At 41.8% G+C, this 27090-nt stretch overlaps 1 protein-coding gene across 1 annotated transcript in view; it reads left to right on the top strand.

The window, feature by feature from the left end:
- The window catches only part of oxr1a (oxidation resistance 1a), a 120939-nt gene that overhangs the window by 55098 nt on the left and 38751 nt on the right, over positions 1 to 27090 (top strand). The window contains 1 exon segment of the mRNA XM_030748959.1: positions 14638 to 14720. Coding sequence (XP_030604819.1) covers positions 14638 to 14720 — 83 coding nt within the window.

The raw sequence follows: 27090 nt of genomic DNA, 5'->3' as shown, positions 1-27090 counted from the left end.
GATTTTTCCTAACATTAATTCCAATATAATCATCACATAAATCCGTCGGATATTCACCTACCTCGGATGAAAAATCTGGTCCCATTGTAATAAATTTCCAGTTAAATGTGATCGCATAAACTGGATGAGTTTAGCGCTAAAACCCTCCTCAGCTCCTTTCCGCCCACTTCCATGCATCGGCGCGTTCATGCACAACTACACACACACTAACAACGCCTGGAAATTGTTTTAGTGTTTATATCAGTTCATTTCACCGGGGACAATCGTGGCAAGTGTAAGCTACAAACTTGCACTTACGAGTAAAATTTCAGATTATAAAATTTGCAGAAGCAAATTCATAGATGAAGCAGAAGCCATTGCAGCGAAATTCGATAATAGACCCCAAACTGGGCCATTTGAATCCGACTGAGGTGATTTCTACTGTATTTGTTTTTGCGGTGTATCTTATTTTGAAGGCATGTTTTACCATGGCTCTAACAGCTGACCAGGGAGCGCTGTGGGCAGAGAGCCTGTTGAGGCGGGATGTTACGAGAACGCTGCTGATAGAGTTGCATACGAATACAAAGTGGATTCCCGTTTTTTATTATTATACGTAGAAAATATCACACTTGGTTATGGTCGTATCATTTATTTTGACGTATTTATTCACCACACCTTAAAAGCCGGTCCGTGGAAATATTTTCTAACACTAAACCGGTCCGCGGCTCAAAAAAGGTTGGGGACCACTGATCTAGGTTGTGGTAGTCTCTGGAGCTTGAAAAATGGTGACTGGACGTCTTCCACAGTGGACATAGATGGCTTCTTTTAGTCCTCTTTCAAACCATCTGTCTTCCCGGTCCAAAATGTGCACATTGGCATTCTTGAAAGCGTGTCCTTTATCCTTTAGGTGCACATGTACAGCTGAGTCTTGTCCTGTCCAGGTGGCTCTTGTTCGTATGGAGTGCCATGTGTTTGTGAAGATGCTGTTTGGTTTTTCCAGCGTAGAGGTCCGAACAGTCCTCAATGCACTGCACAGGATACACTGTGTTGCTTAGCTTTGGCTTGGGAGTTTTGTCCATGGGATGAACCAGTTTTATCTTAGAGTGTGGCTGGGTCTGGGTCTGTCCATCACTGAACAGAGGTGGTGGCATATGACGCTAACTGTCCCCCATCTACAATGCAGTCCTGAGCTCCATTCCCAGAGACAAGAAATTAAGTGAAACTGAGCAACTAGGCCTGTGACGTCACCAAAAGCATACTCGACCTAAACTAGTGTCCACCTTATTTGTTTGTCTGCTCAGAGCTGTCAAACACCAGTGTTTAGAATTAGTGCAGAGAGCTCCTTTCAACAACATAAACGATTAATTCGGGTCAGTTTTTCCTTTTCTCTGTCAGCAGGAATTGAAAAGAATCAGGAGATGCTCCTGCAAGAATAAAAGAAAAAAAAAGTGTTACCAGTGATGTGAAATCCACATCTGAAGAAGTGCACATGGCAATGTTTTGAAGTGCAGTGACACTACACTGTAGAGGGAGTGTCGATTACAAGTCCCATAATCACGCATTTTTAAGACTGCCAATATTACTGACTGTATGTTTACACATCAAAACTTTATATATTTTGAACGTAAAACAAAGCAAATTATGAGGATCAACTATATCTGTGTACAGTGATAGAATAATAAGCTAGGTGATACAGCAAGTGCTCCAAATAAAGCAAAAAAAAAAAAAATGACAGTCAAAGACTCTGCAGATTTACACGTCCATTCATTATTAACTTAGAGACGGTGGTGTGCCGTGGTCTTCCAATTAGGACTTCGCTTTCCCACCGTTACCCTGCCTGATTTCCCAGCTTCTTGGGACAGTCAGCTGGGGGGCAGTTAATGGTGGCTAAGCTGCCTTCGGTCAGCACCGACGACAGGAGCCTGGCTAGCTACAGGATTTCAATCATGTTTCACAAACATTTCTGAAATCAGCAGGCACTCATTCCACTGACCCTTATTCTTTACATTCATTATCAGATTGAACTCTGCTTATCACTGTTCACACTCACTGACTCACAGGATTGATTGCTCACATCTATTTGCCAGTAGGTAATCGGTGGTAAATGTACTTCTGACCCATCTTGGGGTCAGTGGAAGTTGTGCTGTTATTTTTCAATGGAAATATTTGTAGATTCAGCAAGAGCACTGACCAGTGTGCTTATGGCTCCAATCATTATGTGTAAATGTTTGACGAAGCACTGTCTTTGTTTTTTATCCATGGGTTGAAAGAACCACAGTTATTCTCTCTCTTTACCTCAGCTTCCAACTAGGCTCGCTGCGTCATAAAGGATAATCATTTTCACATGAAATAGTGTGTAAGATGAGTTTTCTTCCATTGCTAAGGAGAAAAACAGTCCATCAAGTTGTAACGCCTCATCCCTCCTGTGTGATAGTTAGTCATGCAGATGGATTTGAAGAGACGATGTCTTAATTTTTCCCCTGTGATCGCCGCAGACTTGTCTGGCTTAATGGAAAGTGAGCTGTCTGTGTTGGTAGCCTCTGTTACTGGTTGGCCATTACAGACTGTGGTTAAATAGGTGGAGCACTTTACATTACATCACTTTGCTGACTGCCTTTATTTAATTGAGTGTTGGGGGAATGTTGTCTGATTACTAACTGAGGTATAACTAACATTACTGCAGGGTAAAAGTTCTCAGAATTGTCCTTTAGTGAAATTTTACTCACGTATTATGAGTAAAATGTGCTTTAACTCCTCTGATGGTCAAATTTCCCTCTTCGGGAAGTTGTTCCTCTGACTTTGTTTTTTTCGTGTGCTTTTAGGCTGGAACGTGAAAACAATGTGGCTGTTTTACCGCTGATGTGTTTCATGTATTTGCTAGGAGTGGTTGAATATGCTGATAGCAGCTTCTAGTATACATTTGCCTGGTATCAGGATTACTTTTAATTAACTTCTCCAGGGCACACTATGTGAGCAGCTACTAGTTACAGCCTAATCAAACTGCAAATTATATGTTTGTTGAGAAAATGATATATAATACATGAATTTGCAACATTAATGAAAGCTTTCTTAAGATCAATCAAATAATTTTACTTTTAGTGGACGTTAGTCAGAAAGACTTTTTTTTATGAATATTCTGATACCACATAAATGCACAATAAATATCCCCTGAAAAACAAGTTGTGGTTTTATAAAATAATAATCTATCTGTAATATATGTAGGTAGCCATTAGACTACAGGCAGTGACAGAATAGAGGAGCCATTCCCAAACTTCAAGCTGTTCCTATTTTAATATATTTATTGTAAATAACTGCTTGCGGTCCATCTGCAGCACCAACATTTCCTCACATTGGGAATCAGTGCCTTAATGAAAAATGTTTTCGATTTTTTTTTTTTTTTAAATATATATATTGTGAATAAAATGTAAAACTCACAACTAAACACATCCTTGTGTAATTATTTATACTGGTGTGACACTTTAACTGGTGAGACTGATGTTGTTCAATAAATAAATGATGGAATAAGTAAGCTGGCTTTATGACTTCTTAAGCACTTTATAACCTTCGTATCATTATTTATCCTTATCTACCTGTTACCAAAATTGTCAAAAATGTATAGGCTCGCTGGATGTATGGTACTGTTATAGTTTACCGGTGAGTATACAAGTATTACTGTAGCTTCCCTGGGCATATCACAGCTCACCTATTGTGTACTCGTTGCATTTGGCCTGTTTTACATCTAGACTTAAGAACAGGTCCGTTTGCTTTTGGCTCCATAAGAAGATCTGATAATGCAGAGTTTGTGTTTCTCATCGCTGAGCTCATCATTTCTCCCGCTATCGATCGTTGCTGTAACCTGAGAGGTTAGTGTTGCTGCTGTGGTGCAGAGCGCCAGGGCTCCGAAAGGCGACGAAAACCAGTAAAGACGTGCTTCTGTAACAGAAAGGTAGACCACACAAGAGTTTTTGCCAGCCTCACTTCTTTTTCTACCATCTGCTTCTCTATTTAGGCAATCCAAATGAATATTATATTAATAACTAAGTCTGATTACATAATAATAACTGCACTTTTTTGTAGATCATCACAGATTAGTGGCAGCATTGCCTTAAAAGATGAATCACGGAGTTGCTGTACACGCTACATTGAGCGTACATTATATATGTATATATGTATCCTAGTCATCAATCCAACTGATGTAGCCGGACACACACACACACACACACACACACACACACACACACACACACACACACACACACACACACACACACATATTCACCCTTCCACCCCTAACTTTGACTTGGAAAGAAGTATTGCTCAAAGTGCAATAACCTTAACAGCAGCGGGTGGAGGGATCACAGTGTGATTAGTGAGCCGGGAGGCTAAATGTATGTGACAGCGAGACCTCCTGGTTTCAGCTGCGGGAACTGTGGATCAAAGGGCTTTCACTGCGTGTTAGCAAGAAACAAACTACTGCAGATAAGTTTGTCTGTATCTGCTTGTGGATATACAAGATACCTGTGTTGGGCTTACCTCTCTACTTGTGGTCCGTTTGATTTATCTTTTTAAAAGATGACCACTTTTGTCTGTAAAGACTCAGAAAGAAATTTTGATATTAAAATACCAAAATTAGCAGTTGATAGTGATTTGAAAGTTCAGACACAAGTTGAAATGTGATTTCTGAGTTTATTAATGTTTCAACAGAAATTAATTCTGTTTATAGCCATGCTGGGACCATAACTGTATGGATGACAATGGCATTTGTGCCAGAAACTATTTGATGGGCTGATATCAAACCTTAAAGACCTCCATGGACCCAGGAGGGTAATGCCCTACAGATGCTCATGTTTACCTGACCTGTACTGTAGCACTGGATGAGATTTACAAACATTTTGCTTTTGTTTAACGTCATTGTTTGTTCATATGATGAGATGACTTTCTCTTGGACTCTGAATGTCTGTTGTGGTTGGTCAACTGTATCCTAGTGTTAATACTGGTCAACGGTGTGTGAAGTTAATAAAATACAACATACAGTAGATATAGCGCATAATTGAGCTTTGTGATTCTTGTACATGCTTTACAAAACAACACAAGGTTGACTCTTTTGGATGGGTTGACAGTGTGGTACAGACTTCTATATCCCCTTTGGGATGGATTGCAACATCTGTGGTGATCACTGTCAGATCAGAATACTTGAATTTACGACTAAAGACAAGTAAAACAATTATTGCATTCCCACCAGCCTACACCCATCTTTTATATACGGTCTATGACTAAATAAGACTGTGACCTTTAGCTACCCTGCAGCTCTAGATTCTTGCGTGTTCTGTTTTTTTCAAATCCTGCATTTAATGAGTCTCTATATACAACAGTTTGGAGGTACTTGTCAATTGTAATATTTGTTACTGAGGACGCATTTCCATCAGTACCCAAAAAAGCACACCAAGACTGGATACCCATTCCTACCCCTCTTCATATTAGAGTTCAATAATTATAGTTATTTACAGTATAACAAAGAAGCACATCAAGTGATAATATCTGTGAAGTTGCTCATCATTGTGTAACTGGTTAATAAACGTCATTATGGTCACAGTGAGGCAGTTTAAGTGCTTTTCTTTTCATTCTGAACAATATAATTTTCCCACCAGCTGAACCTGCTGGTGTATAATCCAGACAGGTTTGCCACTGTGGTTCCTTCCAATAACACCTTTTCTCTTTAAGTCTGCATCAGGTTCGTCACTATGGAAACAGTCATGTCCACGCTGTGAGAATATTAATTGAACCGAGTGTGTGCGCGTTAGCGGTGACACACCTCAGTGCTGATCAGTGTCTGGGTTACGGCGTAGAAAGTGTGGAAAGGGAAGAATTTAGGCCACATTACCGTACCAGCAACTCAACGGGGGTGTGATTAGTTGACACTGGGAGAGTGTTAATGAGAGGACAGGGCAGATCCGCTGCCTCCTGTTCTGGCATGGACGTACCCACACATAAACACACCACACACACAGAGACACAAAACTGCAGTTCAGCAAAGTTTCCCATAAAAGCTGAGTGGTGTATAGGCCGGCCCATGGAGGCTGCAGGTTTAATATACTGTGGGGCTCGGTGGTACAAAGAGTGTTGCCTGTCACACACTGTGGTCTGTGTGTTTAAGTTGACAGTTCCACAGCACTCATGCACTGTATATTCATTAGAACAGAAAAACTGCAGCTGCTTAGTGTTACACATCAATAATAGCCTCTTTCTTCATATAGTACTGGTGGCACTTAAATTCTTCTCAGCAGTATTCATACGTCTTCTGAGACACGAGGTGTGTTGATTAAGAACGATGAAATTTGCTGTTGTTGTTGTTGTGATGTAATGCTTTTGTGTTCCTGCAACTTGCCCTATGAGAAGTAATTAGAGGATCCATAAGTGTAATTACTTTTTCTGCAGGTTGGAGGCATTTAAAGTATTAAAAACTGTGTAGAAGAATAGCTTGGCTTTATTGAATGTAATCTGGTCATTTAAGACTGCAGCATGTATCTGCTTTATCCAGGGGCTCTCTGACGCCCACATCAATACTCCTTTAGCATAATGAAGAATATCAGTTTGCATGTTGTGCTGTCAGTGAGGTTTCAGTGTGTCTGGCCTTGTTTTTGGTGATCTTTGAGACGCTGCTCTCCCTCTCACACCAGGGATGTCACTTTCTGGCCTCTCCACAATAAGCAAAGTATTGATGTAGAACTACATCAATACTTTGCTTATCGTGGGACAGTACACTTCAATGTACAGCTCCGTAGATTCAGTACATAATAGATGACTTCCTTTTGCACACAAGGAGGAGGCTTACTGCACTTGCCACTGCATTTCACCATTATTAAGTTACCATGCCCAGTTAATAGCTTGAAGTCAAGATAACAGCAGCACCACAGCAGTGTGTGATAATCAGCATTTTTTTCTTGTTTTATTTTAGTGCATGTTTCACTAACATGATGGACAGTTCACAGTATCAGGATGTCTGAATAAGAGCTTGCTGTTACATGATGGATTCATAAGTGTGCATAAGTAATAATAAGATCATTTGATCAATATAAGGTGCACTGATTGCAAAATCTTTAAAAACTCACTTTAGAACCTCTTCCCTGACCTCCTCCCCACTTCTTCATCTCAATATATATATATATATATATATATATATATATATATATATATATATATATATATATATATATATATATATATATAAATAATATGTGTGTGTGTGTGTGTGTGTGTGTGTGTAGATGTGCTCAGCCCTGCAGGATGTTGGTTCATATGAGCTGCCTGTGTCACCACTCACTTAGTAACACTTTGCACTTTGACATTGCATTTCTGTATTTTACAAGCTATCATAAACTGTGCCAGAGGGCTGTTGATATCGTCCATTTCCTTTAATACAAACAGATGTCGAAGTCAAAGCTTGTTTAATTCCTATTGATGTCTGGGATTACCGCAGCTCTGCCCACTGTTTCTGTTAGAGGGAATGTAACATGCCGGTGTAGTTTTGCACACAAAGAGTGCAAGAAAGTAAAGTTGTTGCTAATGTATTAATTTGTCGCTATCATTTAAAGCATTGATTTTTGTATAAACTGATTGGTTAGGGTTAGGTTAGAGAAAAGGCAAAGCTGCATTTACACGCTGAAATGCACATGCTCGTTGCTCCAGATTGAAAATCTCAGCAGCCAATTGCCATGTCTCATTATGCAGACATTCCCGATACCCAGAGGATGTGTTTTAATGACAGTGGTGATCCCCTTCTTGCACCAACATGAGGTTACAGACTGCAGTTTTGAGGCAGACAAGTTGAACACTTAGTAAGTTCAGGCAGCTTTGCCACAGTAGAGGAGGGAACTCGCTAATTGGAACGTCAGTGGTTTGATTCCCATCTTCCCCAGTTCTGCATCTTCATGTGTGATAGACAGAGCTGCTGTGTGCATAGAATAAGCTCTATGTGATTAGTTGAATGTGCCTCATAGTGGAAAAAACACACTGAGCAATCAGAGTGGACTAGCAAAGAGCCATGTTAATGTCAGTATCAAATGGGCTGCTATATTAGGTACACACTCATGTTCACCTCAGGCTGGTTTATAATAACTTTTGTGATCCCTGAAGTTTACCTCTAGTGCCATCATCAGTGCAAATTTTTTTAATACTTTGCTTTATGACAAACTCAAAAGACCTCCGTTACCCTCTCATGTACTTAAGCAAATGTTACGATGTCAGCACAGTAATTAAATATGAACATGTTGGGGCTGATTGCACCAACATACATTTGTGTGTATTTAATCATTTCATTGTGCCAGTTTAGTGGTCTGCCTCCCTGAGAACATCTTGGTAAATAATAACCTGGTACAGCACATTCGCCTGGCAGTGTGTGTGTGGTTAACGTTAAGTAGAACAATGTGGGAGTTTCCATTCTCATGTCCTAATTTTGGAGGGAACAAGCTATATTATGCTAGGTAAGCTAACTGCCCTGTGCTGTTTTTTCGAATCCACCTTGGCCCGGGCCTTTCTGTGTGGAGTTTGCATGTTCTCTCTGTGTTTGTGTGGGTTTTCTCCAGGTACTCCAGTTTCCTCCCACAGTCCAAAGACATGCAGTTAGTGGGGTTAGGTTAATTGGTGATTCTAAATTGCCCATAGGTGTGAATGGTTGTCTGTCTCTCTGTGTTAGCCCTGCGACAGGCTGATGACCTGTACAGGGTGTACCCTGCCTCTTGCCCCATGACAGCTGGGATAGGCTCCGCAGTCCCCGCGACCCTGAACAGGATAAGCAGAAGAGAATGGATGGATAAAACAAAATACAAAATATGCCAAAAAAAAACAAAACATACATTTAATCTTTACTACTGATCATTAACATTAATTCTTTACTATAATCTTTATAATGACTGCTCTGATGGTGCAATGTGTTACAAGTTGACTGCATTTCATTTCACAGGGCTTTCTATTACTGTGGCCATCCACAGATTACCAGAAACTTCTCCAAGCTTCCTCCCTCACAAACTTTGTCGGAAAGTCTGCAGCTTTGGTAACCGGTCCTGTGTAGCACCTGTTTAGTGTGGCTGTGGTGCAGAGCTCTGGCCTCCCCTACTGTTTGGGGCGGGGTGTCTAAAAATAACATCTGTTGAGAGCTGTATATAGCCAGCAGGCACGGAAAACAAGGGAGCAAGGGGAAATTGGCTGCTTGTGTATTCTATCAGACCATGAGGGAATGTTAGTCAGAGAATTGTTGACTCTCCTATTCCCTGCCTGCTTCAGTTTTTCATGGCTGTGTACTAAAATGAAGGGGACTATATATTTAGCTGCTGTGATTCATACTCAGCAGATTGCGCGGGTACAGAGCGCCGCTTGCTTTTAGAGTCAAATACAGTAGCATTTGCATTTAGCTCTTCTCCAGAATCACTCAGATTGCCTTGCCATCGCTTGGCAGCATTCAGCTTTGTTAAGTGCACAACATTCTCAAAGGTGTACCTCACAGGGACACCTTTCATTCTTTTGTTTTTCTGCTTGGTTACAGCTTAATCACCAAGAAGACACATTCATGGCCACTATAAAGGATATCTGTGTTTCACTAACTGTTACAAGGATGTCCTTGCAAGAGATATTCCGTGTACAGCTATTTGTTGTTGACTAAAACTTTTACAGTCTTTTCATTTTTTTTAATTAACTGTGATTAAGAAGAGGAAGGTAACTTCAGAAGGAGCTGTATAACTTTTTATCTATTTAAAAAGGACAAATGGTCCATTCTTCCATCCATCCATCTTCTTAACCTCTTATCCAGTTCAGAGTAGTGGGCAGGCTGGACCCTCTCCCAGCTGTCGAAGACAAAACAATGCTCTCTAATTACTTATTTCCATATTTTCTTTTGTCCTCACCTAGCTTCATTTCTGAAATATGTCACACAGCAGGGGATTCATTACAGTTTTCATCACATGGACACAATAAACCATGAAGCCGCACAAAGGTGAACGCTAGAGCTGACACGGCTAGGAAAATCAACTTACATGTTCTCCCATATGTAGTGAATTGTGATGAATTTATTAGTGGCTGCCTCAGTGAGGACAGACTTCCTCTTACTGATACTTGCCCTCCTGCTCCGTGCAGTGTTGCGTAGCCATGAGACAGTGTCTGGGATGCAGTTGCTTTTTTTTTTTTTTTTCTTTCGCTAAGTTGCTCAGAGAGGCATGAGCTCTTGTGACTGTTTCCATTAGTGAGAGACAGCCTTTGTTTTTCCTGACACACAGCAGCTCCTTTCAGTGTCTGAGCCGGTCTCACAGCCTCCTCGCACAGCTGACCCGGTGTTATTATAATTCAGCCCATTAATGAGCCAAGTAAAATGTTCCTTATGGGAAACGAGAGCAGTAAAGAAAGCTGATGCTGCGGTAACTGTTGTTTTACTTGGTTGAACCACAAATTAGATAAATGGTGACCTTGGTTTACAGCTCTTTTAATTTTTTTCAGCTGTGTTCTTCAGCAAGGATGATTGTGAGTGATCTGTAATTGCGCTCATCATTTCTTCACACCTTTCCACCACTCCATCTCCCAGTGCGCCTGATTATCATGCTGTCCCGGTACATGATGGGCAGTGTCTCACTGTTTAGGCATTGACAGCAAAAACATGTTTTTCACTGAAGAACAAAATTCCAACACATCTCTAGATTCTGATGGATCACATGAAATACACTGGCTGTGAATTATGGACTTGAGAAGGAGGTTCCTTGTATTGAAGCAGAGCTTATATTGTGACAGCAGATGCTGCTGGTTTCCTGTGGAGTGGGATGAAACCAGAGCCTTTGTTATTGACGATGCCCTGGCGCTGTGCTCTGCTGCGTGCCTGGAGTGTGAATAAAATGCCCGTTTCTTGTGCCACCATCCAGGGTGAAGTTTAATTTTGGACCAATCACCAGCTCACCATGTGCCGACACCCCTGCAGCTGCTAATGGAAAGCTGCTATTCTCTCTCACCGCGTGTCTGTCTTGGTCCTCAGAGCTTTTTCATGGTCTCCCACTCCTCGCTTTCTCCAATATTTGGAAGTCTGAGGCATCTTCAGCATCACAGTGTGTTGTTAGCCCACTCAACTTGGACCAGCTAACAAAGCAGATCAACACCTCTGCTGTCTACTTACTGAGTCGTGTTATGGGTTGCAGTCTGCCACACTGCCATAACCGGCAATTAAACAGAGGCACAATGGATTATTCATTCATAACAGGAGAGCATGAAATCACAGTGATGACGGGTCTCTTCTAAACAGCAACACAAACCCCATCATCCGCAATCAGCAGCTCCAGTTTGTATTTTCCTACTGAAAGCAATCATCCTGCAAAGGTTTTCATTTAGATAGAGGATAATTGATTTGGCACATGCTCGCAGTTTGGGCAGTCAGTTTGTTTTGATCAACACAACTCGTTATCCGAGATTTTCAAAGTGCTACAGGTTATCGTGTATAGGAGTCTTGCTGGACTGAGTAGATTAAATCAGATCTTGTACTATTTCTGAGACAGTGGCTTTTATATTGAATGAATTGCTTTCATTGTTGATTGTCTAAAAATTCCCTAATTTAAATTTACACTGTGTAAAATTTTCACCGCTAGATGTCAGTAGATTTAAGATTGCCATCAGCTGAGTTTTGTTTTCTTACCCCTCCCAATTCACATGCATAATCCTTGCTACGGTGGCCGCTATAGGACAAAGATGTTTTAGTCAGCCACGAGAGATCAAAAACATTAAAATTACACTGATCCGCATAACGATCGCAGCTGGCCGGCGTGTTTCTACAACTGTTTGTGTAAAAAATACATTTTTGTACACACTATATTTTAACATATTTGAAAATATCAACACTTAACAATAAATCAGGAAATAAACGCCCCAGAGTTTTCCCTATTGTGTAAGGTTGCTAGTCCACTGTTTACCTCAGCTGTCAGTCCCGGGCGAGAAGCGTCCACCTTTATTTAAGCTCCTCTCCGATGACAGCGATGCCGAGGTGATTTGTTGAGGCTATGCTCAGCTGTTCTGTCAGTAAGTGCTGATGTTTTTGCTGCTGTTAGCCGCTGATAGCTGCTGTGAGCCAGCGTTTGTGAAACTGTCTTGAAATGGATGTAACACTGTTGGGCTCTGAGGCTCAGTGAATACGCTCTTATATGATGTGAGAGTATAATCAAACTGTTTATCAGAAGCAAAGTGTGATTTTAGGACACTTGAGCCTAACATTATACCAGCCTTAGCTGGTAATGTTAGCTTATAACCAACTGTTGTTGTTGTTTTTTAGCTAGTTTGTCAGCTGTCCGGAGATGGGAGGGTCACATGTCTAATCTGTTGACAAAAAGTAACTGCGACAATATCAGGAATAAATAAGAATCTTTATGCACATTTTTGTGTGTTAGTATTGACTTCAGTTCAGGAAATGAGGCTTGAGAAGGAAGAGGATTGCATTTTATTCAGATGCTGGTGGCGTTGTCGCTTCCCTTCATGTTTGCGCTTCATTAGTGTAGGGGACCGTGTAGGTATGATGATCCTTCATATCTTGAGTCTGAAGGTGCAGGCATGAATTTAAATCCCTCTCCATGGCACATGAACGTTATGACATGTCTTCTCCTCCGTTTTTGGCGTACTACGTATGTGGCAGTTCTCTAGCCATTCCATGTATATTTATGGATACAGTATCTTTTTTTCTATTAAATAACCTAAAAGAAATTACTGACTGCACCTTTAAATATGATGTCTGAGCCAAAAGAAACACACTCTACCACAGTGATTCCCATTAACATCCTTTAACTGAAGAATTTATAATGAGGGGTCACATGATGGTCACTGGGACAGGAATTGATAAAATGTTCAATTATTCTACGCCTTTTGGACAATTTTCGTACAAAACACAGTGTAAGTTTCAGAGATGGATGGATGGATTACCATCGATCAGTGCACTTGGAGTTACAGTAATAGAAAAAAAAAGTTTCCAGAGCTTGCTTCGGAACAATAGTATTTTCAAGTTTATTCATGATAGTTCTCTTTACATCCTTGTATACATTGCAGACATGAACTCCTCACAGCTTATAGTTTTAATAGTAGACCTGCCATGATGTATGGATTAGAGACGAGGGCACTAACAGAAAGACAGGACCTGAAAGAATAGGACCAGAAATGAGTATATGAGAGGGACAGCTCAGGTCGAGTGGTTTGGAGACAGCGTTAGAGAGGGAAGGCAGAGATGGTTTGGACATGTGCAGTCTGATTATGGCATATGTGTACATTTTCATAAATGTAAGCCACAGTATTGTTGCCATACACCTGAAGCAGCTCTGATTTCCCCTCCCCTCTCACTCACTGCCAGGCACTCCTAAGCCCCAGAAATAGCAGCACTGGTGTATGACTCATGTTTTGAGCTATCTCAGATGCCTGATGAGAAAGGCACGAATAACGGGACTCATTAGTCATGTGCGGCACCTATGAAACAAAGACTTAAGAGAGAGGTATCTGAGGGCACTCGGTCAACATATGTCATAAATATAGAAACATCATAAATATTTCACTTAAATTCAGTAACCTCCTCCAATCATCTCTTTTCTTGGCTCACACCCTACATCTTGAATGAATAAAACCTTATGTAGTATTCCTGAAGCTCACTGGCCCATGCTCCTTGTTCAAGTCAAAGAACAATGTTGGCCTCGTTTCAACATCTTCTTCACTCCCAAGAGTCTCCGTCTTTCATCTCCATCCTATCTTTTGTCTTTCATCTACTGGTTTTCAGTATTCCATCCACCCTCTTGCTCTATGTCTTCGTTCTTCAGTCTTATCCCGCCCCTCAGCTTCTCCAGTTGTCTAATTCCACCTTCTCCTGTCCCCATTAACCTTTAACCTTCTGCACCCCTTAGCCTTCCCAGCTTTCCCAAATCATACATTTTTCATATTCTCTGACTAAAACCCCAGTTGCCAGAAGTGCCCTCCTCCTATTCTCAACCATCTAGCTTTAATTGTATTCCTTTACATACCTGCCAGGTCCTTCCAGGAAAGGTAGACAAGCTGTAGCTGTCATTTTTTAAATCCCCCCCAAACGCTACACCTCTTCTTCTTCAGCTGTCATTATTCCATGCAACATCCTTCCATTACTCAACCAACACAGCACTGAACCCTCCCTTCTCCTCCTTCCACACTCCAGTTCAGCCTCCTTTTTATTTTTTCTTCCATCTCCAGCTTTAGCACGCCCCTCTTCCCATCTGAATCCACCTCCTTCTCCTCCTCTTGGGCTCGCAATCAGAGCGGCGGTGCCCTGATGGAGGTCATCCTGGTCTCTGTCTGCTGTGAGAGGCAACAGGGGGAGGAGGGCAAGGTTTTCAGCGGCTGTCATTGCGCTGCATGGTGGGCTAGGAGGAGAAGGGAGAGACAGAGAGAGGGGAGGGAGAGCAAGGAGAGGACAGTGTGATAGAGAGAGAGGAAGAGCAGGCGGGTAGAAGCAGAGCAAGAACGAGAGAGAGAGAAAGTGGTCCGGGCGCTCACAGCTCACATTGCTGGCTGGCTGGCTGGCTCACTCACTGTTGACGAATGAGCTGTCTACCCACGGGGCTGGGAAACGGCAGCTTGTGACAAGCTGGGGAGAGAGGAACATGAATGTAATGCGTACCTTGCCTCGTTTGCTTTCAGACACTGGCCAGAAGAAGACTCCAGAAAAGAAGGATGGGAGGCGCATGTCGTTCCAGAGACCCAAAGGGACCATCGAATATTCTGTGAGTAACACACTAGCAACTCTCCGCTCTTTCCGTATGAATGTCGTTACGTGTTTTTGATGCCTTTCTGCTCCGCTCCTCTGCTGCTGCTGATACTGCTGCTGCTTCAGTGCGTGTCTCCTGCTTGGTGGATTCTGTCGCTCTGACTGTCTCCAGCAGTATTCAAGCCGTAGTGGTTGTTGTGTTTGTGTGTTGTGAAGGCACCGTGTCTGACCATGCTTGGTGGCTCATTAGTGAGGGGGAGAAGCATTTTGTGGATTTTCCCAGTCTAGCACGTGTATCTCATCTTCAAACTGTTTACATAAAGAGGGCAGAGTGTGTGTGTGTGTGTGTGTGTGTGTGTATATAGTATGCATAATGTGTGTAAACAGACATGCAGGGTAGCTGATAGAAATCTCATGGAAACAGTGTATCCTCTGTTAAAGACTCCCTGTACGGCAGCACAACCCTCAGCTCCATTTTGCATGTTGATGTATAGAAAGGAGAGGGGAATTGGAGCAGCTCTGTTCTTTCCTTCAGCTGAACTAGAGCAGGACAGGCAGGCAGGAGTGCTGGCAGGATGTGCATTTGTTTTTCCACATGTTCTGTGTGCTGCGAATCTGCGAGCATTCCACCACAGCGCTCGCTGTGCTCACGAATGACCTTCCAACTGCGTTGTCATTTCTATTGATTTAGCTGTTGTGTAGGAGAAGGAGGGGTGGTGAGGCAATATGGGGAGAGGGAAAGAGGACTCTGGTTCCCTGGCATGAACTGAAAATGGAACTCTGTGTGCTTTGCCTTGTTGTGTTCTTCAAATGACCCTCAAATCCAGCTGCAGTCAGGCTGCCTTTCCTCGCCTTTCTCTTCGTGGCAATGTTGAGGAGTGGGATTGCTGTGGCTGAGCTCCGGCCGTCTGCCTGTCTGCTGAGGAGTGAGGAGGAGATGAAGAGAGGAAGGAAAGGGGGAATGGAAGCTAGGGAGGGACTGTAACTGTCATTCCTCTACCCATCCCTTTTCCTAACCCCACTTTTTTTTGTTCCCATCAATGTTGGAAAGCTTCTTGCTTCAGGGGCTACTGCAGGCACCCACAATCCCAGCTCCAACACCACCTTATCACCACCACCTCCACAGCTACTGCTTAGCCTAACCTGTCAGTCATCTGAGACCTGCTGGTTGACAAGGGCCTTGTTTACCTTACTGGGGCTTGAACAGGCTTAACGGTTACGGTGACAGGATATTTGTCAGAGCCAAAGTATTGTGTCATGACCCCCTCATACTGTATGAGCACAGAGGCCACAAAGTCAGCAAGAGGGACAGACATGCTGGCGTTCAAGGAAAATAGGGAGACATTTAAAGGATTTATATCTCAATCAAAGGCTACCCACCCTCTAAATTACTGCTGGGCTGATGGATGGATTGAGCACTCTTCCTATGACTAGATCCTGTAGTTTCATAGCGAGTGGCAGCCTAAAATGTTCACGGTGAATATAACCAAATCTCCCTGACACTGCGAGAGACACATGGCTGCCAGTGTCCCAGTGATTGAGAAAAAGCTTTATCTTAAACTCATCTCCCACACTGGGGGGAGGGGCGGCAATGTTTCCTTATTTCGCTCTCCATCAGATAAGTCTATAATCTATCGCGCAGCACCCTGGAAAAAGAAGGGCTTCCTCTTATGCCACCTTATCAATACAATCTTCGTCCCTCCACTCTTTACCTCACATCTGGGCTTCTTTCTGTCCCCCCTTTTTTTTTTTTTTAGTATTGAGAAATCACCTGTGCAGCTGCAACCCATCTGCCTAGACACTGATAACGCCAGTTCATTCAGCCAAGTCCAGCTATTGGCTGACCCACAACCAATTAAAAAAGTGTTTGAAGTCTCTGGAAACAACAGAGATGGATGAGGAGACAGAAAGATACAGACAGAGAGAGACAAAGAGTAGCACAGAGGTGAGCAAACGGCAGAGTGGGGACTGTCTTTCACTGAAAGTCAAACGAAATGAAGGACTGAAAAAGTGCAGGCCACATGTGCTTATCTCCTCCCACACTAGCTTTATTCCACCATGGACATAGATGCTCCAGTTGGATTGCTATTTTGGATTTTTCCTCGAAGACCCATCAGGTGTCCTGACTTGCTCATGGCCTCTTTTATTGCATACTCAGTTTTACTTTTGTTGCCTTGACCATCATTTCTATTTGATATGACAGCTTTGTAAAGTAAACTCTCATTTATTCTGGAAGCATATGTAAAAAGACGTCAGACAGGGCCAAGTCCTAGTGCAAGTTTAGGCACATGATTTTGAGGGGAAAGTGCACTGAGTGTGTTAAGTAGTAATCACTGAGTACTCTGGGATGCTTCCTGCAATGCTTGGTCTCCATTTATGCCTCTCATGTTTTATTTCATATTTTATAGAGTCAGACTGTTTGACTGGGGGCACTAGTCCAAAATGAAGCGGGGCCTATGGAGTGTTTGCCCCAAAATTTAACATTCACTGGATGAAAAAAGTTAAACGAGAGTACAACCTGGAAAGACTGCTGGTCAGTCAGAGTACCTAGAGAAAACCCACACAGGCACGGGGAGAACATGCAAAGTCTGTTCAAAAAGGCCCCGGCCAAGCACAGCATTCAAACCCAAACAGTGCTAACAGCTTAAACTTCCTTTGGTAAAGTAATTTTTTTCAGGTATTTAATTTTTGAAAAATACCCTAAGGAAGAGTTAGGTTTTTGAGATCCTTGCACCATCTTGATTCTGTACATCAAATGAGCATTAGCAGAAATGTTATAGCATTAGTCAGCTGATAGCAGTCACCTTTTACCACCACAACCAGCTGGAACACAGCTCCTGATACACACCTCTAAGTTTTTGTTTTGATTCAACTGTACGACTAACACCTAATGAAATCACTATTTGGAAATGGATACCATCAGGGGTGAGTGCCATAACCAGTCAGCATACATTAGCAGAAAAAAATGATCTTCTCTGGTACAAAATCTAAATGATTTCTGACACATGATCAGTATTATAGCTGCCAAAACCTAAATGGTAGTTGGACTTTTTGTCCAGAGGCAGGTGTAAACAACATTGTAAGCGCCGTAGCTCCATTTATACCTGATTATGATTTCGGTATTCGGGCATCAGTAGGAAGTGAACAGATTCTGATGACTTAAGCAATCAGCTAAGCAGGCAGCGGTGCCAAACACATTCTGGGTGCTCTAGTATTTATTTTTGTTAAAACTGGATGCTTGTCTTGAATATTAGGCAAGACGTGAGAAGCTTAAGCTGGGGCTGCACCTACAATTACTATTGTCAGCTCCAGTAGATAAAACCAGGAAGTTTGTCTGGAAACTGCAGCACATGTTTACTAACAACAGTTCCAAAAACATTTGACTAACCTGATGAGTTTGTTTAACATGTCTCTTACTGGCATGCCCTTGTGGCATAGATTCATAAGCTACTTTTCCTGTTATTGAAATATCTTGTTATTTTCCAATTACCTGCCTGTTGCAGCAAAGCCTAACATTATACCAACTAAGGCTGGTATAATGTTAGCTTATAACCAACTGTTGTTGTTGTTGTTGTTGTTGTTTAGCTAGCTTGTCAGCTGTCCGGAGATGGGAGGGTCACAGGTCTAATCTGTTGACAAAAAGGAACTGCGACAATATCGGGAATAAATAAGCATCTTTATGCACATTTTTGTGTGTTAGTCCTGACTTCAGTTCAGGAGATGAGGTTTGAGGAGGAAGAGGATTACATTTTATCCAGATGCTGGTGGCATTGTCGCTTCCCTTCGTGTTTGCGCTTCTTTAGCGTAGGGGACTGTGTAGGTATGATCCTTCATATCATGAATTTAAATCCCTCTCCATGGCACATGAACGCCTGTGACATGTCTTCTCCTCCGCTTTTGGCGTACTACATATGTGGCAATTCTCTAGCCATTCCATGTATATTTATGCATACAATATCCTTTTTTCTATTAAATAATCTAAAAAAAATTACTAGCTAAATATGATCTCTGAGCCAACAGAAACACACTCTACCACAGTGATTCCCATTAACGTCCTTCAACTGAAGAATTTATAATGGGGGGTCACATGCTGGTATAGTATTTATACTACATGATGATAGTGTTTATTTTCCAATTACCTGCCTGTTGCAGCAAACAAAGGCAAATATGCCTTATAAAATTACCCTCCAATTGTCTTTCTTAGACCTCTTTCAGCATCTGTGATTTCAGGAATTAACTCTGGTGGGTTCAGTCATATCATAACCAATGTCCAAAACAACAAAGTTTGCATCTAGAAGCTGAATTGGAATTATTTTTTCATGTTGAGTCATGTTTAGTCCATTTTTGGACTGAACTTCCCTACCCACTCTCCCTCTTTATTGAAGTGCTCTCAGCAGAACTGGCTCAGCAGAGCTTTCATTATATTTTGTATAGTGACACTAGAGAGCAGTTTGGAGGGGAAGGGCTGTCTGGATACCAGATTTGTAAAAAAAAAAGAAAAAAGAAAGTTGTCAGAATTCAGAATTCAGGCCAGCATGAACAGTCAGATGTAAAAACTGTATGTGATCTAGATGGTTGTAGAAAAGTTGGGATCATATGATTCAGTTATTTGAAATAATACTTATATTTAGTTTTACAGCATGTATTGCTGGGTAGTGGTTTGAGTCTGTAGGGCCCTATTAATGACAGGGTCACTCAGTTAGTCATTTTGTAAGTCAGTTATTCAATTATTTTGGTCCCAGTAGATGGACTGTCAGAATGGCCAGACAGTGAACCCAAATTTTTGTACATGGTGCCCAGAGGATTAATAACAGTAACTTTGGTGTTCTCAAAATGATTGCTCAGCACCATTGACAACAATTGTGGTTTTCTGTGAAATGTCTGAACTGTTGGATGTCATGATGCACCTGATCTTCCCTCAGGATCTGTTCTACTAACTTTGGCAATCTGTCGTGTAAACCAGACTCTTGGTCTTAGCTCTGGGAATATTTTTAATTTAGCAGAAGAGAACAGCTCTTAGATGTTAAGTGTTGTTTAAACACGGGCGTCCATAAAGGGATTTCCTCACTAAGTCTAAAAATACTCACCGAAAATCTTGTAAGTCTTCTTTGTAAGTCCTGTATTCTACTTTGTGTTATCATCGTGGGATGCAGGTATGTCACGACCTATATGTTTGGAGGGTGAAGGCTTGTAATGATGGAGACCGTGGTCACTGCGTATCACCAGTCTACAGGTTTAATGGGTCACTCCTGGGCTCAGAGGAAGCGCTGTGTGCACTGGACAACTTGAGGGACATTAGATGAGTCATACACAGAGTGTCAGGTGTGTGTTTGTGCCATGCATGCCTACACAGAGACACGCACGCGCACACACATTAGCGGTAATCTTAACACCACGTCCTCCTGACAATTAGTCATTTTGATTCCATTATTCACTGCTGGGTAGGAGAGGGGATCCCACTGTTTGAGCTCTTTCAGCAGCTCCCTGTCTGAGAGCAGGAGAATAAGTCAACAGATGATGGAGGAACGATTAAACTGAAGGGGTGTGCGGAGGGGGGCTTTAAAAGGGGTGGAGGACGGGATAGTGGGGAATGCATGTGGAGAAGATGGGGACTGATGGATAGGTAGCTGGGTGGATAAAAGGGGAGACTGATTCATGGCCTAGATCAAAGCATTGTTATTGCACATGGTCAACCTACATGATGGACTCTGTGTTTTTTGATTTAAGTTCAATCGTCCTCATTTCCAGCTCCATATTTTCATTGTTTGACCTCACTAGAGTAACCGTGTATGATTTACACTTCCTTATTTTTCTCACACTGGGTCTTTAGTGCAGCCCTTGGCTTCATCCTCTGTTCCAAATAAGCTGTTTTAGCAGTTCCTTGCTTAAATTTGGTTTAGAGGGAAGGTGGAAGTAAAGGATTTAAGGCCACCTTCTCTCTAAACCAAATTTCTTTGGATTGGCTGTCCTTCACAAACAGAAAATTTGAATTGCGGGTGGGTGGGGCTTCTGTTCTCACGGCCATGACCACGTTAAGGCTATTCCCTCTGACATCATACAGATCCAAGAGTATAAAACCTATCTCAAACAGAGTGTTGAGAGCAGTCTGAGTCCCGTGCTTTTGGCTCACAGGGATTACTTGTGCATGCACTGACCTCATTACTTAAAGCTTTGCCCATGTTTTATATGAGCGTTCACCCTTATAACATTAAATGGTAAATGGACTGGTACTTATAAAGCACAGCCATCTCCAGATCCTCCAACTAAATGTACTTTTCTAATCTTACTGGGCACTCAAAATGCTTTTATACTGCAAGCTACATTCACACACAGATGCATCAAGGACACTTTGACATAGAGAATGAGGGAGCCAGGGATGAAACAACTGCCTCTCCAAATGGTAGATGACTCAGTCTACATCCTGAGCATAGCTGCCCCAGTAAATGTATGACAGACAATAAGAAAAATCATAATTGGTCCACTTCAATAAATGGGAAAAGTAGAATGATAAGACATAGAGCAAGAGTGTGTCATTGCTAAAATACTCTTTTAAATAAAAAAGAAATACCACAACCTGCCTGCACCCCATAAAACCAATGGCGGGATCAATGCTTTCAGCAGGCTTATTATTTTACTTTATGAGCTGTGATGACATTTCTTGTGGTAGTTGTCGAACGATATGAGTCAAAACCACAGGCCACCACACTGTGCATGTCTTCATATAAGCAGAGTGCAATTGTGAAGTCAACAGTTGGTACTGTTGCCTCACAGCAGAAGGGTCCTGAGTTTGAACCCAGGAGGGCCCTTCTGTTTAGCGTTTGCGTGTTCTCCCTGTGTCTCTTGGTTTTCCCTGGTATCTCTGGCATTTCCTGCCATCTGATGTACATGGTAAATTCTGCCCAGTACACACTTGCAGCAGAGATTCTTAACCTGCAGACTTTTTCTTCCTGGTTAAATCAAGGTTAAAGAAAAAAAAAAACCTGCATTTACTGTGCTGAGCTGGTCTTAATGGTATTTTTTTATTCGACTTATTTTATACTTGAGAGTACTTTTTCTTTTTTGAATAGCTTGTTGCTCAGTTGAACACCATTGAATGTTTTCATTTTTGAATGAATAAATAAATAAATGAATAAGATATAAAAACTTCTTAATTGCTCTTTTCTTCATTCACTTTTAGCTCATCTGGCTGAATGACGTTTTTACGTTTTCCCAAAGAGTCACTACTCCGAGAGAATTCGTCAGATTTAGTCAAACTCGCACATAATGGCTCTTCACCTAAATTGCGCTCAAGGTCAAGGTCACATTTGTTTTACGAGCAATAAGCAGGCCGTTTTGATGGCTTGTGAGTCAAATGAGCCAGTACGTCATTGATATTCCTTTTTTTCTTGTACTGAAAACATATTTTATCATGACTCCAAAACTGTGGCACATACCAAGCCAACTTTTGTCCGTTACATCCTGTTACATTCCCCTAAAAAGACCGGGAGATGTGGGAAAGTAACAGAAAGGGTCTAGGTCAAAACAAAAGAAACATGGAGGAAAAATTATTGAAGGGTTTTTTTTTATTAATATTTAAACTGAAAGAGATGGACAAACTACTGTCACCTTTAAAAGAAAGGAAACATAACAAAACCCAGAGGTTAGCTACCTAACAAAGTTTAAAAGACTAAATCCCACCAAAAAACACCCTCATCTCCACAAAGCAGCCACAACACGTAGCTCACAAGCTGCATCACAAAGGCTCTCTGGTACTGTCTAGACTGACTAAGTCTATGTGAACTTATTTAATTATCTCCAAAGATGACTTAAATATTTGTTAATGGCCATGTACATTCAGAACTTGTAATTTCACCTGCATGAGTTCAACATTTCTGGATTTTTTTTTTTGTGTGTGTGTAATTAAAATTATTTCAGTTAATTATAAGGTACCTCTATGTTAGTCTAAGTGTTTAGATTATTTTGTTTGACTCACCAGTTATACAGCTCTCTCAGCATTTGCTGTCCCCACCACAAATGAATTACCGATGGGCCCATTTGACTTCATTCTAGATGATCCTGACTCAAACACAGCCTCCACTTTGGTTGTTCCGTTGTCACAGTGAGCCTCTTTCTGCTTTAGCTGTGTGTCGTATGTGTTGGTGAGTCACTGAATAGACCATCAAAGGCCGAAGCAGCAGGAAGAATCAATGAGACGGCAAACTTGGCTCTGTGTCACCCCAAAACAAACAGAATAATGTGACTGTCTCACATGTGACTTGCCGCCGCTCCACATCGAGGCCTGCAAAAACAATCAGCAAGGTTGTAGCTGCGCACAGTGCACATACCATTAGGGTAGTAACGACAAAGTCACCATGGCAACTGTCATGCTAAAGCTGAGCTGCATTCTTCATAATAAATTGAGGAGCAATAGCTGCTCTGACGTTGCATTATGGGTGATTAAACCGTACGCGTGGAGTTTTATTTTCAGTTTGATGGCGTCACAGTCGATTCTTTTTACCCTTGTTCCCCCGCTTTAATTTGTTCTGTTCATTCGAAATTTAAAGCGTACAGAAACAAGTTCTGCCTGCAAGTGTGCATCAGCCAGGACCCGTGAATGTCTACAATTAAACAGCTTCTGCTTATAGTGCTGTGATTACATCTTATTTCCCTTGTTGACCTTTAGCAGTAGCACTCGCAGATTTGCTCTCATGTTCCTTACTTAATGTTACATGGCAGCAGACGGTTTAATGGGGCTGTTTGTCTTTAGCCGGCCAAGTGACTGCGCTTGTTGAATCTGTTAATTCTGTCCTGCTCAACAAGGTGACCGGTAGTTGGATGTCAGTCACTCTCGAGATGGCTTCTGTGGCCTTCCTCTACCCTTCTCCTCAAAAGGAGGGATGTCACCTTAAGCGGAGGAAGCTTAATTATTCATCCGCAGTTTGAGATGAATAATAGGTATTATTGATCCAGGGGATGAGGGGATTCACCTGTCTTAAGTGGCCATGAACCTGCTGGTGATTACTCTCTCTTTTCTTCTTCTCTCCCTCTCTCACCCTGCTGTCAATGTGTCAATAGCAGGTCTTTATCAGTGGGTCACATTTGCCTGTCCCCTGTCCTGTTCCACTTAATTGAGTTACAGATAGCTTCTCTTACAGTACAATCAATAGCTGAGTCTTTGAGGTTTGGTCAAATCAGATGTGCGTGTCTCATTTTAGTGGTGTGTGATGCTAGCTGTGCTGCTGATATTACTGGCATCTTGGAATAAAGTGATTAATTAGGCGTAAAAGACAAACTTGAATCATACTATTATAACACCACATTCAGTGCCAAGATCAGCCCACCATCTGGCTTTGCCGGTGTTTACTTCATTGAACACCAGATATTTATACTCGTATTGATCGGCAGCAATTTGATACAAAAGCCAACAGCTGTCATAGGTTAGAGTAAGCTTTGAAATATCTATTTGTGGAGCAAAATGCAGAGGTTGTTTTCACTGTAAGCCAAACATGTGACCTTATGCTGCAGAATGGTTAAGAAAACCTTTGAAAAAAGGGAGCTTTAAGAAGCTGCAGATGTCCTATAGGTTGGCTTTGTGCTGGGCAACAGAGCAGCTATAAAGCTATAAATAAATATTTCATGGAAGAGATGGCAAATAGCACCTAGGGAGAATCAATGCTCTCTGCTGAAGCCACCTGGATGTACTGCTCTGACTCTGTATGAGCCCTGCTGATTATTAACTGTTCACCTTCCAAACTACAATGCACAGAGAAGCTCCCCTTCCTCCCGATGGTGGACAAATACCAAGGACACATCACACACGTCGGAAGCACTAAACAGAGGGTTGTAAATACTTCTAGGATGGGATGATTCATGATTAGTTATGATATATCACAGTAGTAATTTCTAATGTCGAGGGCACGCTGACATGACCAGATTATCCTGCTTTTCATGGCCGTGTTGTAAATACAAGTACGAGTATTTAAGTATGTATTTGTGGATGCCATTGTCTTCTCACAGAGACTTTGCCATCATGGATCTGATCTTCTTGATCTGGAGCTCCCGTCCTCCCTGTGACAAGATATTTATCAAGCTGACATGCTGCTGTTGTGTGAATGAACAGTAGGACTCTCTCTGCAGAGCCAATGAGATGACAAATCATGTTGATCCTCACTACTGTCATAAGGTGTCCAAGAGCAGTTGTTAATCACAGAGCTGTGTGGAGGAGTTTTAGCCCTACCCGTCACCACAGCCCCCATATGTCTTCCTTGTGGTTCCCCTTTCAGTGGTTTCTCTTCTGCACTGAGATAAAAAGCAAGGAGGTGCTTCATAGTGCTTTCATTCAGTTTGCTAAAACTACCAACAAGTGTGGGATTTGTTGGATATGACAACGCCTGTAGTTGGTGGTGTAACAGCAAAAGTAGTTTAACTAAGGGTCTCAGGAGTCTCGGGGCAGCAAAACAAACTTTTAATTTCAATGAGTAGTAGGGCTACTGCAGTAGTATTATTTGTTCGGTTTGCATTAGTTAGAGATAATTTATCTGAAGTTCATGAACAAGACCAAACCACTAACACTCCCCTTCCAGTCCAGATCTGTAAGTGCTTGTTTGCCCCGCAGATCCACTTCTTCACATTCCTGCACCACACCCTCCCTCCGTTTTTCCTCTTTCTAACTCCATCTGGCCTGACTCGTTGCTTCGTTATCAGTAAACATTTCTCATTTGCATTTGGGGGTCCTTGCTAGTGAACAGTTACTTTATGGATAACCGCTATACACAGACCTTTCATAAATATATAAAATTTGTCAGTAAGGGTCATTATTTTTGGTGTTGGAAACTTTCTGGTTTCTGTTCTTGGTCATTGTACCCCATGTGTTATTGCCCAACTGCCCAATTGAGCAGGCTATGCAGGTAAGCAGTCGGTAAGAGGGTTGGGTGCTAACCATTACGTCACTGTGCCACCCAGTGCAGTGGACAAATTAATGAGCTTCATTATCCTATTTGACCAGTGGGTAGAAATGAACTCTTAGCCTGGAAATCTGCTGGCTATGCTGGTAGCCCTTAGGAAATTATCTGTTACCTCCAGAGGCTAAGTCAGCAGAGCCAATAGCCGATGGGTTCCCATATTGCTCAAGACGGCTTTTTGTTGTTGTTGCTATTTGTTTTTTTCCCTCTGAATCACCGCATCCAACCAGTTCATAATACGACAAATATGTAAGTATTTCAATGCCAAAATGTTGTTTTTGCAGGCAGTTCTTGAAAAGTCTGTAAAGGCTGTTTACATGCAGTGACACAGTTTCTGTAAGATGTGCATTTGATTAATTGGATACTGTTTAAAAAAAAAATATAACTGTGAACACATACTTGTTTTTCAGTAGTTGGTAAATACTGTGGGGCACTAGTGGAAAAACTGAAATGATTCTTTTTTTGTGTGTGTTTGTGACCTTGACAGTATTTCTGTCCACAATGTGCCCGTTCATCAGCTCATCACTTTGCTCCGTTTGATACCTTGGAGAAATGTGGCTGTCTGTGAGTTTGATGGCGCTTGTTCCTGTATTCGCTGCCTGTTTGCTGTGCAGCTTCCATTTATCTTAATCTCAACTTTGATTGAATCATTGAATTAAATCTGGCCTGATGAACAAGCAGTGAAAATCTAAAGGTAACAAATAGCATTTTGAAATATGAAGGATGCTTTCTAATTCGATTTGTTTCTTAGAAAATGAACAAATTAACATTTAATAAAGCTGGATGATTGAATCAGCTCAGCAGACTGCCGTATTGTTGTCTCCTTTTTGACCCTTCAAGGAGATCTTTCTCTGGAACAGGGCAGAAATAGAGATCTGGATACACAGTTGGATGCAAAGATACACTTTTGGATACATGTTTCAAGTGTGCAACATTGTACCGTTTTTTGCATATTTCCTCACTAAAGTTGGTGGGGAAAAAAAAGAATTTAATTAGTGTGTCTGTCTTGTTTATGGAGACTAAAGGCGCTCTGCAGGTAAAGCTTTCCATCATCTGTGGTGTATTTCTGCTTACAGTGAAAGCTGTTACCATACTGCACAATGCATTTGCAACGCTGTTTTGTTGGGCTCCACGCATTGCTGAGTAAGGGGGACTGTTTCCCAGCAGTGTGACTGACCTTTGCTCTTATTAGTTTGTTCCCCCAGAGGGTAGGACATCCAAATCCTAAAGTCTGCTTTAGCACTCGGCACACACTCTGTCAGCCCAGATTAGTCTAACCCTAGCTAATTCGGTCTTCACACCACAGCCCTCATTAGGACAGGACGATCAATAACAGTGATTCAGTAGTTAATTTATCAGCTTCTGAGATTTCTGACACTTTTCAGAAAGGTTTTTGGTTTTGACCCCTGTCAGGCTCTATGTTCTTGAGCTTCCAGATACTCTCAC

This window comes from Archocentrus centrarchus, chromosome 16 (assembly GCF_007364275.1).
Source record: "Archocentrus centrarchus isolate MPI-CPG fArcCen1 chromosome 16, fArcCen1, whole genome shotgun sequence".
NCBI lineage: Eukaryota > Metazoa > Chordata > Actinopteri > Cichliformes > Cichlidae > Archocentrus > Archocentrus centrarchus.
The sequence above is the reverse complement of the archived record's forward strand: the minus strand, read 5'-3'. Positions and strand labels throughout refer to the sequence as shown.